Here is a 13,808-nt window from a genome sequence, read left to right as displayed (position 1 = left end):
AGTAGTGCGTGTGTATGACGTAATATATGAGTTAAATATATATAATTTTTAAAATCACTGTCACTATGGTAACTCATTTTGTTCATTTTCTTCTCAGCACTGTATTTCAAAGATCCATCTGTGTGGTTAAGCGTCTACTGAATCCACTGTGTGTAGCCTCCTCAAGGCACCACAGGGTGGCGCCCACCAAGCTCGCTTATCCATCCCGAGGTGAGGAACAAGGCAGAGCCGGCCCCAACTCCCCCCAGGACAGAAGAGCCACAACGAGCATCCTTACAGCCCAGGCCAGGGACATCTCCGGCCCTGGGAGGCACCCGTTACATTAATACACCCACCAGCAGGGCCCGAGCACAGCCAACGCTGCTTGAGCTCCCACTGCCGTGGGTCAGGGCTGTGACGATATTATCAAAACTGATTCTCAGAGAAGCCAGTCAGGTGGCTATGATCGCATATTGCCCGGAGATGGGAACTACGGCCCCGAGAGATGCGCACGACCAGACGGGCAGTTGTGGCAGAGGCCGGCCGGCCTGGAACTCGGGTCTGAGGGACCCCACGGCCCTGCTCGACGGCGTGCCCCTTTCTGCAGAAGGGATGTGTCCACCCCCTTACCTGTGCCCTCTGCCCATCGTATTTGTACTCGCAGGTGAAAGCTGCCTCCTCAAAGCGCCTCAGGACCTCGCTGACACCCCGGGTTGGGTGGGCCAACATTGGTTTCAGGGGGACCCCTGGGGGGGTTGCGATGAGAGTGAGGTCAGGTAGACGGGGTGGGGGGGCACATTAGGGTGACAACCTCAGGATGATGAAGTGACGGGACCGACGGAACGTGGGTGGCTGAGCCCTGGAGTGCTGCGCAGCCCCCCCGGCCTCCTGCCTCCCTCTGGACTCTTACGTACAAGAAAACGAGAGTCTGTCTGTCTGCCTGCCTCGCCTTTTGGGGTATCTCTGGTGTGGCAGCTCTAACACAGAAGCGGGAAGTCCGAGCAGGAAAGGACCGGCTTTTGGCACAGGGGACAAGGCTGACTTTGGAGGAGAGGGTCCCGCGGCTCCTGAGACGGTGCTCTCTGAGCAGCGGGCCCTCCCACGGCCGCCCTGGAGGGCAGAAGTCAAGGCCAGGTGGAGGGGGCGGAGCCAGAAGGCGGCCAGCCCAGCGCTGGGGCCCAGGGTGAGGCTGTAGACCGACTCCAGAGGGGCCCGTGGGGCGGGTACCTGGGCTCAGCCTGCAGTGCTTCCGGAGCCGCTCCAGACCGTGCTCCAGCAACACGGGGACGATCCGGTCCAGGTCGGGCACCTCGCTGGGGTGGGGGGCGAGAACAAGGTGGGGCATGTGTTTCTAGAACTCTGCTCTCTGGCTGCGAGATCCAGCTCTGCCTGCCACCTGGTCCCAGGGTCTGCTCCGGCCTGTCCCCGACTCCCCCTGTCGCCCTGTCTCTGTCAGAGTCCTCCCTCAGTGTCACTATATATCACTCTGACTCTGTCTCCCTTGAGCCGGGCCCGCCATCGCTCCCCAGTCTGTCATCACGAGAGGAGTGATTCTCTACCTGGGCTACATGTCACAGCCACTCAAGGATGTGTTCGAAAAAGTATTTCTTCAAGGCCAGCCTCCACCTGCAAAGGTTCTGATTTAACTGGCCTGGGCAGGCCTGAGAGCGACAGTCTGTAGGTGCCCACGCAGGGGCAGAGTTAAGGCTGCCGCCCTGGCCCCAGAGGCTCCGCAGGGCTTGTTTGCCTTGTGTACCCAGCACCCGAGGGAACTGGCCCAGAGCAGGTGCCCCGCGGGCATTTGTGGAATGGCTCGGTTGCCCTCCTGCCGCTGACACTCCATCGGGCGTCACCGTCCCGCTGTGGCCAGCGCTGGGCCGGGAGCTGGCCAGGTCCCTCCGCGTGGCTCTCTCCGGAGCCCTCACCATCACTCCGTGACTGTCACGACCCCTCACTGTGCGTCAGTCACCGGCCCCCACCGGGGGCTCTCGCGGCCTTTCCACACGCGCAGTCCTGTCTGGAGCTTGGAAACCGCTCGATAGCTCCTCCTCCTCTGTGTGTCAGCGTCCCTCCCTGTCCCCGTGTCCCTGGCCCTTCACCGCTGGCCGTCTTCCCGATCCCTGTCGTCCTCCCTGTGCCCAGCACCAGCCTCGTCTGGATCACCACCCAGTGCTCTGTCACTAGCCCTGCGATGGTCACGGATGCTTGCTGCCTGCTGGCCCCTCCCACTTCACCCCTGACCCCTCGGGCCCCGCCCACCGCCCCCCTCTGGCTCCCCCCGCCCCTCTCGCTCTGCCCACCCCCGCCCCTCTCGCTCTGCCCAGGGCCCCTGAACTCACCAGAACGTCTGCTTCAGGATCATGCCTTGCTCCTCCAGCCACGTCTTTCTGGCCTCTGCGGTCTTGCCCTTCCCAGCATCCACCACGGCTGGGGGGAATTCTAAGACAAGCCCCAGCAGAAGAGGCTTTGGGATGGGCCCGACCCCGCTCAGCCACCCGAGTCCACAGTGGGTGGTGGTGCCGGGGACAGTGTCCGCAGGGGAGAGAAGCCTGGAGTGGCAGCGGGAGGTGGGAACCACGTGTGGGCGTGGGCGTGGGCGTGGACTTCTGACAAGGAGAAGGGCAGCCAGGTTAACTCGAGTGGTGGGCACAGGGCCGGCCATGCGGGCTCACCTTGACCTGGCGGGGTGAGGCTCACGGCCTGGGCGAGGGCCGCCAGCACCGACTGCTCTGCCAGCCCGAGGCGCAGCCGTCCACTCAGGGCCCTGGGGAGACAGCAGGTAACGGGGAGTGGGCTTGTCCGTATCTGTCCGACCCTGCCCTCTACCCCTTGCTCCTCCCTCCTCCGGTCTCCCCCACCTCGACCCTCTCCTCAAAACCAGAGCAACCTCCAAAGCCGGAAGTGACCTGAGATCACACAGCCCCACTTAACAGAGGAGGAAACAGGCCGGCCAGTAACCACCGCGATCACTGGCAGCGCCTGCGGATAGAACTAGGCGCCTTGCAGGCGTCTCCGCCTCTCTCCTCAGCTGCCCTCTGAGAAGCTGGAGCGGCTCGGGGAAGGTGGGGCAGGGCCAGAGCTGGGCCTGGAACTGGAAGGCAGCCTGCCCCAGGGGTGCCAGAGTGTGATGGTCAGGAACCTGTCCCCGCCACATGTGAGCCAGCGACCTCAGGCAGGAAGCTTCACCTCCCTGTGCCTCCATCTCCCCTTCTGTAAACTGGGGTGAGGCTAACGGGGCCCACCTCCAAGAGCTGCAGGGAGGAAGAAAGCACGTGGCATGGGGCAGGGCACCCAAGAAACACTCCAACGACTATGTCGGAGAAATACCTCAAGGATGGCTACCGCTTGGCTACCTTGCTTACTGTCCCCACTCAGGCCAAGGCAGACATGACTAATCAAGCGCGGCACTCTTCACCCACGAGCCCCTACCCTTCTCCAGGCAGTGCTACTGAGAAGAGGAGCCGGCTGTGAAAGGAAACCTATGTTCCCATCCCGCCCCCTCAGGGCCCAGGCTCCTCACTCACGCTGTTCTCATCCAAGGGCGGTCGGGGCACTAGCAGCGATACAGCTGCCAGGCCCTCTCCACCTTCACCTCTCCCCACCCTCACAGGCCCACACACTCACCTGGCGATGAATCGTGCTTCTGAGTGGCGGCAGGCCACAAAGAGGCCTTTGATGACGTCCATCTTCTTGGCTGTGGACTGAAGATATGGGGGAAGGGCAGTCAGTGCCTGGGGTGAAGGGAGGGGAGGGGACCACACCTCCCCGCCATCCATGCTGCCTGGGGAGCTGCCACCCTTGGAATACCTGCCCCCCATCCCCCCCCTTGCTCCCCCATCCCACGGCCGCGCGCTCACAGTGCGGTGAAAAGCTCGCTCTCTTCTTGCCTCCCACCCTAGCTTTGCTCAGCACATGTTTATGGAGCTGTGTCCCACGGCCCGCACTAGATCAGGGCTAGACTCTCAGGAAGAGGTTCCCTCGGTCTTGAGAGCGGCAGAAGGAGAGGAAGCTCTGATCCCACAAGCAGGGCCAAGGCGATCCAGCCCTGAACAGGCTAACCAGAGCCTTCTGGGTCCCCAGGGGAAAAGGGTCTGGAGAGGGCGTGAGCCGCCTGCCCACTCACAGCGCTGCCGGCCAGCTGCGCGATGTCCCGGAACTTGGCGAAGACGCCGGCGGCGGTGAGGGCGGGCGGGGGCAACACGAGCCTCTGGGTGCTGCGGCTGCTCTCGGCCACCAGCCCCACGTCGCCCTTCTCGGCCGCCTCGGCCCGGACCGACTCGAGCTGCCGGCCTTGGGGGGCGGAGAGAGAGGGTGCTGAGGGCAAGGAGAGGTGTGGCCACCCGGCTCCCGGCTCCAGGCGGCCTGGATCATGAACCCGTCTACACCAGAGGGGATGTCTGGGGTGGTGTCGTCAGTGTGTAGACGGGATTTAAAGCCTTGGGGTGGAATGAGATCACCAGGCGAGCAAGTATAGACAGAGAAGGCGGCCAAGGGACCCTCTGCCTGTCCTCTAGTTGCTCATTAACATCCTCCGGCAGAGCCCAATGGGCCTTTGCTCGTTTTCTGTCACCTTATCCTTTTGAAGTCATCAATTTAAATACAATGTAGGTATTCTGGCCTTACTTATTGTGTAGGCTGGGTCCCACGGGCGCCCCTTGCTGTAAGAGTAGGCGGCTGGACCCCTATGTTCATAGCAGCACTATTTACAATAACCAAAACATGGGAACAACCTAAATGTCCATCAACAGATGATGGATAAAGACGTGGTACATGCATACAATGGAGTGCTACTCAACCATATAAAAAGAACGAAATAATGCCCTTTGCAGCAACATGGATGCAACTAGAGATTATCATACTGAGTGAAGTCAGACAGAGAAAGACAAATACCATATGATATCACTTATATGTGGAATCTAAAATATGACACAAATGAACTTATCTACGAAACAGAAACAGACTCATAGACACAGAGAACAGACTTGTGGTTGCCAAGGGCAGGGGGTGGGGGAGGGAAGGAGTGGGAGTTTGAGGTTAGCAGACGCAAACTATTATATATAGGATGGATAAACAACAAGGTCCTACTGTACAGCACAGGGAACTATATTCAATATCCTGTGATAAACCATAATGGAAAAGAATATGAAAAAGAATGTATATATATTGGGTTGGCCAAAAAGTTTGTTTGGTTAGTGAATATATTGTTCAATAAAATGCTTGGTGAAAATGAAAACTGTGTCTTTTATTTTTACTTAAAACCAAATGAACTTTTTGGCCAACCCAATATATGTATAACTGAGTCACTTTGCTGTACAGTGGAAATTAACACAACATTGTAAATCAACTATACTGCAATAAAACACATTTTAAAAAGAGCAGGAGGCTGGGAAGGTGGAGGCAAGTTATCACAACAGCTCTGCCCGGCAGTTCTCAACCTATCAGAACCACAGGCCCTTCCCAGGACAGGCATTTTGTGTCACTTCTCTCTACTCCGGAAGAAATGCAGAGGTGACACAACTTACCCACACATATCACGTCGGCGCAATGCCCCAACTCATGTACGAAAGAAACAGAGGGAAAGCAATTCACAATGAAACAGCACGCATTTCAATCTCTGGCCACTTGGCCAGAGAGGTTTTTTTTTTTTTTGACAACCTACACTTATCTATTCCATGGCATCGCTGATACGCAAAACACAAAGCAGGTTCCGGTGTCTGGATCCACCCCAACTCACTTCCAAAACAATTATATTCCAAAGCTTTATCTGGAAGCCACGAGGACACACGACCGAGTTGCCAGGCCCCGTGCCTGTAAGTGGTATCGCTGACCAACTCTCTACACCCCTTGGGCCGGGCAGCCGAGGGGGCCCTGAGGAGACACGTGTGAGCGTGAACACGGAAGGGCGGAAACGGCCTCGGCCCCTCGGTCCCGTCTGGCGGGAGGCCGGGCGGCACTGGCTGCCGCCTACTCTCCACTCCTCACTATGTAAGAAGAAGAAATCCTTCTTCCTTTGCGCCAGCGTGGTTGGGTTTTGTGTTACCGGCAGAGGGAAGTCTCCTAATGGACACAGTCTGCAGCGGGTCTGGTGCGATGTCAGCACCTAATGAATGTGTCTTGAGTGAACGAGTGGGAGGATTCTGATCTCAGCTCCTCTGGCTCCGACGACCCCATGACTCTCTTCCATTCCCAGTCAATCTTCCTCAGGCACCTTGTCCTCTCACGAAACCCTCAAACCTCTTCTTCCTTAAGCGCTGGTGCTGCCCAAGGTGTGACTCAAAGCCCCGCCCCTCTCCTCCCCAGACACCCTCTCCCCGGGTGCGAGAACTGGGCAGCACGTAACCAGGCCTCCGAAGCTCAGGGCTCCCAGATCCTGCTCTGTGATCCAGACCTGCTGAGCTTCGTTTCCTCGACTGTCGGGTGGCCCACAGATACAGGTTGGTCCCAAGCTGAATTTAGTAACTTCCCCTGACCCAGCCTGCCCCTCACGGTGTCCTGTCCTGGTGGTGGGCCCAGCATGATGGATCCTGGGGTATTCTTCTCACCTCCTCCATCCCTGACCCCCTGAGCCCGGCAGTTCCCTCCTGGCCCCCGTCTCTCTCCTCTCCTGCCCTCTGCTCTGCTACCCACAGCTACCCTGGCGTCAGCTCCTCCTCCCCCCGGACCTCTGCCCCCAGTTCCTGCCCGGCCTCCTGGTTTCCTGTCCAGCCTGCACACGGGCCCAGAACCGACCCTGCCCTTTGCCCGCTCAGGACCTTTCCACAGCTCCCCGACGCCGTCACAATAAACATGGAGCATTCCAGGCCCTTGGTGGGCAGGAGGCCCCGTCCACATGGCCAGCTTCTCCTAAGCACCAAGGGCTCGGCCCTTGGAGGCTGCCGGCCCCGCCCACACCCTGCTCTTTCCTCATCTCCCCCCACGACTCTGCTGGTCAAAGCCCTGCTACCTCCGCAAGCCCCAGCCCTCAGTCCCGGCCCCCGTCCTGCTCTGGGCCTGCAGCACCTCCTCCCACCCCGACCGGGTCTTGGCGCAGACCTGGTCCTCCTCTCCCCCCGCACCCCGCTCTCTGCCCTCGCTCTCCCCGTCTCTCCACCTTCCCAATCCCCCTCCATCATCTCCCAGGTGCTCCCGGCCTCTCCACTCCCTCCCTCGAAGCTCCCCCCGCCACCACGGGGGCTTCCATCACAGCCCCCTCCTCACCTGTGGCCTGGGCCACCGCCTTGAGGAGGATGCCGTCGCCAATGCCGAGCTCCAGGCCCTGCTGGGGCGGCCCCAGGCGGTTGAGGCTGAGGTAGAGGACGGGGAGGAGGTCAGCAGGTGACAGGGCCGCCACGGAGCGCAGGAGGTTGCTCAGTGTCTCCACCATCCGGAGCCTGGAGGAGGGGACGGGGCGGGGGTGCGTGTGTGACCACCTGGCGTTTCACGACCAAAGTGGGGTGGCGGTGGCGGGATAAAAGGAATCCGGGAACAGAGATGAGGAGAGGGCTCACGACCAGCGCCCGGTGTGTGACCCGAGCCACAGGCACCATCACAGGCTGCTGGGGGGAAAAGGAATTCCATTTGACCATCATCTGTAGAGAAGTAACAGCTGATGCGTACGGACTGTTTTCTAGGTGCCAGACACTGGTGTTAAGCCCTCTGCATTCTCTAACTCCCTGAATTCTCACAGCTCCCCTGAGCTAGATATTATTTGATTTTACAGGCGAAGAAACGGAGGCGTGGAAAGATCGTGTAACTTGCCCAAGGTCACAGAGCTAGTATCAGGCTGAGATGGGTTTCTCGCTACAAACAAGACCTGGATTTCCTCTAGCGTCGAGGCACGTCAGCCAGGTGGCAGCTACTTCTGACTACTTAGGCTAGACTCCGTTCCTGCCTCCAGGAGGCGGGGGCTGGTTCCTCATGCCAGGGGTCTGGGCTCACCCTCACATCTTGCTCTGACCAACAAATGAGGCAGAAATGATGGCTGGGCCTCCTGAGCCTGGGCCTCCAGAGGGCCTGCAGCCACTCTCGTGGCCATGCCCGTGGCCTGTGATCTCATGTGTCAGGGTGAAGCTGAGAGAGGAGAGGTTAAAAGGATTAAGCAGCTGGAGGCACAGACGCTGCCAGAGAGACAGAGCCGGAAGGGCCTTCACCCAGCGGCCCCGGCCAGGCTGGCCTGGTTAATTACCGCGCGGAAACCTCTTCGATCTTCTCAAACGTCCGGGCCACAGCCAGGTAAGGGACTCTGCGGGAGGAAAAGAGAAAACAAGCGCTGTGCGCACACCCATGTCGCCCCTCCAGCCACCTTCCTCCCCACGCCTCCCTGGGGACAGCCTTGCGAAATCCCCAGAGGCACGCAACCCCGCCCAGCCACTGCCTGGGGCTCTCTCTCTGTCCCCTTCAGAGCTGCCGATGGTCTCCCCAAAACACAGAGGGGAGAGATCTGCCAGTTTTCTCCCACTGAAGCCTCCGGAGACAGGGCTGCCCGCAGTGCCAGGGACTGGAGAAGGACAGTCTGCGGAGGGCCAAGCCTCACCTCTGGCCCACCTTCCAGCAAGCATCTTCGACGGGATGGTAGTTGTTCTTGGCAGGATTGTAGCTGGATGGGTCCAGGTGTCTGTGGAGGGAAAAGGGAGACTGTAGGGTAGATGCCTGGGTCGAAGGGAAATCACTTTTCCAGCTAATATTTATTGAGCACCTACTAAGTGCCATTCCTCCAGCTAATATTTATTGAGAACCTATTCCAGGCACAAGGGCACAGAAGTGAATGAAAACAAGTTTGCTAACCTGGAGCTCACATTCCAGAGGGAGAGTCAGGGGGAAAAAACAAACAAAAAAGCGTAAGTGGACCCAGGTTTCAGGCCTGGCCCTACCCCCGCCTCCCTGTGTGACCCAGGGAAGATGACCTAACTTCTCTGGGCTACTTGTCTCAACGTCTGTGCAACGGCTAAAATACCTGCTTCCTCCGCAGGACTACTGCAGAGATGAAGTAAAAAGGCGTAACAGAAACCTTTAGCACCGGATCTGACACATAGTAGACGTCCAAGAACAGGAGCCGACCGTTCCTACAGGGCAGTCATGTGCTGAAATGGGGCCATTTAATCTCACTAATCAGGTCTCAACTGGGGTACAAAATTGCCATTAAGAATCCCCCCAACATTTTTATTAGAATAATTAAACCCTAATCACAAAATTTTAAGGCTGAATGTTTGGTGACTACCGGTCTCATTTTCGGAGGCCTACCTACAATCAGATCAGAGAGATCTTGGACTCACTGCCTTATTCTGTTTAATCCGCTGTCATCTCTACAATAGATCCTGACTCACCCCTTGGTCTCCTCCTTTCTCAGAGCGCTGGGTCCCTCTTCTTTCGCTTCTTTTTTGATTGCTGGCTTCCGGGGAGCTGGGAATGAAGCAGGGAAATGGTGGGTCCTTTCTCCTTCTGACAGCCCCTGCCTGCCAACCACTCTCCAGCCAGCACTGCGAGAGGCGAGTTAGACTCTCTAACCAAGTTAGACTTTCTAACCCACGGGAAGGCCGCACTCTCTGGAGAAAGATCCACCCGCCTCTCCCCGGTGCAACCCTGCAAGGTGAGGGGGAGAAACTCACAGAAGAAACTGTTGAGCGTCTTGGGAGCTTTGGGGGGAGGCTTAGCCTGGTCGTCCTCCTGTGGTCCCTGCTTCACGGCCACCTTGGGCTCTGAAACGCTTTCTGTTGGGGGCTTTGCTTTGAAAGCGAGAGAGGTCAGATGGTGATGCAAACTATTTTGACTATTTTTTTTAACCTCAAGGTCATTCTGACCCTGAAGATGGAAGACATAATCAATTCTGCCCTTTTCCTTTCCATAGTTTCATTTTGGAGCCTCTCAGGCCTGATGCTTCAGGACTAACTAGTGGAATTCTAGCATTTGGCCTGAGATTGGAGACTCATGGATGGTGGGGAAAAAAATCTCGGTATGATAAGAAAATATTCCCACTTCTGCAGGTGCAGAAAATCAGATACGATCCTGCATCCTAAAAATATCCCCACAGCGTTCTTTCTGCCACGGGAGTCTTCTGGACACCTCACCGCAGGAGCTGCCCTATGGCCTGGGAGGGTAACTTTAACCTCTAAAATCTTGTAACTCCCCCTGGTTACCTAACTTAAAAAAATTATTGCTCAGGACTTCCCTGGTAGTCCAGTGGTTAGGATTCTGCACTTCCACCGCAGGAGCAGGTTCGATCCCTGGTTGGGGAACTAAGATCCCACATGCCGTGTGGTGTGGCCAAAAAAAATTTTTTTAATTAAAAAAATTTTAAATTATTGCTCAATTAATAACATACAGTGCCTACAATTTCTGAAAGATATTTTGTTGGAGGATGACTGGCTCTTTTTTTCCTCACATGCACGGAGGAAAAATAACAATAAAAATAGTAATAGCGGACTTCCCTGGTGGTCCAGTGGTTAAGACTCCACACTCCCAACTCAGGGGGCCCGGGTTCGATCCCTGGTCAGGGAACTAGATCCTGCATGATGCAACTAAAAGATCCTGCACTCGGCAATGAAGGTCCTGCATGCCACAACTAAGACCCAGCGCAGCCAAATAAATAAATAAATATTTTTTAAAAATAATAATAATAGCAATAGAACCTATAATTTCCCCTAGAATTTGCATTTAGACAACACATTGGAGAATCTTACTTAAGTCTTATCTTATCTGAGCCTTATTTAACTTAACTGTCCTCCAAAGACATCTGACCCCCAAAACCAGAGAGATGGGGCTTCAGGGAGGAAGAGGACCAGAAACTCACTGGAGGTCTTCAGGGGCTCAGGGGGTGACCTGGGCTGGTCCCCTTCTTCTGCTTCCTTCTTCTTGCCCCCTTCAGGCTCTGTGAGGCTTTCTGTTGGTGTCTCTAATTCTGAGGACCGATAAAAAAAAAGCCAGGTGGCAAAAAGTCACTATGACCGCCCCCCACAAAGGGCATTTCGATTCCCAAGACACTCTGCCCCCGTTTTTCCTTTGCTGTGCTGACTGAACATCTGTGAAGTGACGGGAGGCGTGAGAGCCCGCTCCTGGTCAGTCCTGAACCAGGCAGGGACCTCGAGGGAAACCAGCCCCGATGCTCACCTGGGCAGCTAAGAAACAGAGAGGGCCAGTCTTTTCTTATAAACCATTATTTTAGAATTTTTCACTGCAAAATAGAACTGGAAAGGGTTCAAAATGCCAACAGTAACTTGTTAGAGATAAAAATAAAGGTGTTTTTTTTAAGCTGACTGGAAAAACAAAATCAAAAACCCCACCTCCAGGGTAATAATAAAAACTGCATCAACTAACTTGGGAAAAATCTGCCTCAGTAGAAAGAAGCCCCACCTCACCCCCACAAAATCCCCAGACACAGACAATGGCTAAAACTGCATGATTTATAGTAAAATTTGTTACTAAAAATTGTCAACTGGAAATCAAATCTCCACCAAACTCAGATCTTCCCTGGGAAAGATAAACCTAATAAGGACCCTTTATTAATCAAACAAATTGACAGTGGCAAAGGCTACGATTATTATAATCTCGTACAAGCCCCAAATGATCAATGGATCAGGTCTTTATGGTTGTGTTTCCCACGGAGGGCATTTTACATTTTCAAGGGAAATTGGTGACATCTGCTGGACACCGTATGACCTACTAGCTTAGGGTATTTTACTTGTCAGTATTAGATCACATTCTTGGCAATTCCTGACGTTAGCTTTCTGCAAGGCTGGGTACTCACTGGTGGCATGATAAAAACCAAGTACTGCACAAAAATCAACAAGGAAAGTGGCAGTGTTCAACTGGATTCCAAAGTCTGAGCAATTGTGCAGTGCCCAGCAGACATCACAATTAGTAACTAATTATGATTATTTAACAGTGAAATAAAATATTATTTTTCCTTTCAACGTTATATGTATTATTTTCTCAAACGCCCAAGTTGCTAGAACATAAATAAATAGTTGTTCAGACATAACAACTTAACAAACCAAACAGTAAAGGTATTGGCCTTGAGGCACCGTGAAAAAGTTACTAAGGCACCATGGGCCCTGGAAGTTTGCGAACCTCTCTGCTTTCTGGTAAGATTTACAACAAAAAACAAACCGTTTAGAGGAAAATATATTCCATATGAGAAACATAAAAATAGAAGAGAAAAATGAGAAGCTGTATATGAATTCGTACTGAATTAAGATGGCCAAACGAAGGTATTCCAGAATGTTTTCATGACAAAATTCCCCGGGTGGGGCTGTGGGATTCTGACGGACTCGTGTGGGTTCTTGGACAGAGGTGTCAAATCAGTGGGGTCCTCACACCCTGCGCTCTCAGACAGGCCCCCGCCCCTCCAGATCACACTCACACACACACACACACACACACACAGTCAGTCCCCACCCCCCAACCCCAGGGCCTCACCTTCTTCCTCCTCCTCCTTCTTCTTCTTGGCTCCCCCGTCCTCGTCCTTGCCCTGCTCTTGCAGGACATCCTGAAATGTCCGTTTGGAAAGCTGCTTCCGGGCTGGGAAGGCAAAGGGCTCAGTGTGGCCTCCTTGCCGGCCCGCCTGCCCCACACCAGTGAGCTCAGATCCCGCGATGATGGGGCCCTGAGAAGGCTCTGGGCCCCTGCCCTCCTCCGCCTGCCCACAGCCACGGCTCCCGTGCAGGCCTCTGCTGCGTCCTGGCTGTGTGACCCCGAGCAGGTTCCTGAATCTTAGGAGCCAGCAGCCACCCTCCTCTCTGCCTCACCTCTCGCCACACACTATCCTCAAACCCTCCCTGCTCCCCAAATCGCATCTTATTGCCCAGAGACACCGAGGTGTATGGGATTCCCCCACGTGCCGTGCTGTTCCCGCCTCGAGGCCTTTGCACGGGCTGTCCTGGCTGCAACACTTTCCAACCGCCCTTTCTCAGCACAGCCAACCCTAACCCATCTTCCAAGACTCAGGCCAGATGGCACCTCCTCTGGGCCACCTCAATCCGGAGCTCCCCTCGCGTCCGGCGTTACCACTATTTTTCCCTATACCGGCACCATCAGTGGAAATATACAGTGAGCCACATACATCATCTTTAACTTTCTAGTGGCTACACTGAGAAAAGGAAAAAGAACCAGGAGAATTGTTTGAATAATATCATTTACTTAACCCGATAAATCCAAAATATGATGATTCCAACATGTTTTGAATATTAAAAGAAATGAGTAACATTCTTTTTTCTATGCTAAGTCTTCAAAATCCGATGCACTTACAAGCACATCTCAACTGGACACTAAATTTTCATCAGAAATACTCGATGTGTCTAGATTTCATGGAATTTACCGTTGACAAAGTAGCTTCAAATATCCAAGTTGATCAAATTATTGCAAGGCTTCAATAATTGAAACTAGAGTCAGCTTTCCAATTCAAATTGAATTAAAGTAGCATTAAAAATTCAATTCCTCTACTGTACAGCACAGGGAACTCTACTCAATAGTCTGTAATGACCTACACAGGAAAAGAGTCAAAAAACGAGTGAATATACATATATGTATAACTGACTCACTTTGCTGTACAGCAGAAACTAACAATACTGTAAATCAATTATACTCCAATAAGAATTTAAAAAAAAAATTTAGTTCCTCAGTCACCATGGTTCAGGGTCTCAGCAGGCCGTATCACCCTGCGTCATGTGGGGGTCTCTCCCCTGTCCCTCCCCTGTGCAAAAATCTTCCCAACCCCCCTGGGGACAGAGGCGCCACTCCTCAGGCGGGCTTTCCACGGACCTTCGCTAGTCTCATTGCTCGTTGCACCCAACCCCGCGCCCTGAGCACCAACACACCTAGCCATCAGCGCCCCCAAGGCCTTTTCCACTCACACTCCC

At 54.5% G+C, this 13,808-nt stretch overlaps 1 protein-coding gene across 3 annotated transcripts in view; it reads right to left on the bottom strand.

Annotated features, from left to right (window-relative positions):
• The window catches only part of LIG1 (DNA ligase 1), a 40,139-nt gene that overhangs the window by 9,399 nt on the left and 16,932 nt on the right, over nucleotides 1-13,808 (bottom strand). Inside the window, exons 6-18 of one of the 3 annotated variants that reach the window (XM_036834920.1) lie at nucleotides 12,370-12,471; nucleotides 10,745-10,852; nucleotides 9,564-9,680; nucleotides 9,282-9,357; nucleotides 8,492-8,572; nucleotides 8,144-8,200; nucleotides 7,177-7,349; nucleotides 4,103-4,269; nucleotides 3,604-3,680; nucleotides 2,652-2,743; nucleotides 2,319-2,418; nucleotides 1,207-1,292; nucleotides 610-725 (exon numbers count right to left, since the gene is read on the bottom strand). In XM_036834920.1, the coding sequence (XP_036690815.1) occupies nucleotides 610-725; nucleotides 1,207-1,292; nucleotides 2,319-2,418; nucleotides 2,652-2,743; nucleotides 3,604-3,680; nucleotides 4,103-4,269; nucleotides 7,177-7,349; nucleotides 8,144-8,200; nucleotides 8,492-8,572; nucleotides 9,282-9,357; nucleotides 9,564-9,680; nucleotides 10,745-10,852; nucleotides 12,370-12,471 (1,352 nt within the window). The remainder of the gene's footprint in view (nucleotides 1-609; nucleotides 726-1,206; nucleotides 1,293-2,318; nucleotides 2,419-2,651; nucleotides 2,744-3,603; nucleotides 3,681-4,102; nucleotides 4,270-7,176; nucleotides 7,350-8,143; nucleotides 8,201-8,491; nucleotides 8,573-9,281; nucleotides 9,358-9,563; nucleotides 9,681-10,744; nucleotides 10,853-12,369; nucleotides 12,472-13,808) is intronic. The other 2 variants (XM_036834922.1, XM_036834921.1) reach the window with 2 other exon arrangements.

The sequence above is a fragment of the Balaenoptera musculus genome, chromosome 19 (assembly GCF_009873245.2).
Source record: "Balaenoptera musculus isolate JJ_BM4_2016_0621 chromosome 19, mBalMus1.pri.v3, whole genome shotgun sequence".
Classification (NCBI taxonomy): domain Eukaryota; kingdom Metazoa; phylum Chordata; class Mammalia; order Artiodactyla; family Balaenopteridae; genus Balaenoptera; species Balaenoptera musculus.
This window is presented reverse-complemented; position numbering and strand designations above follow the sequence as displayed.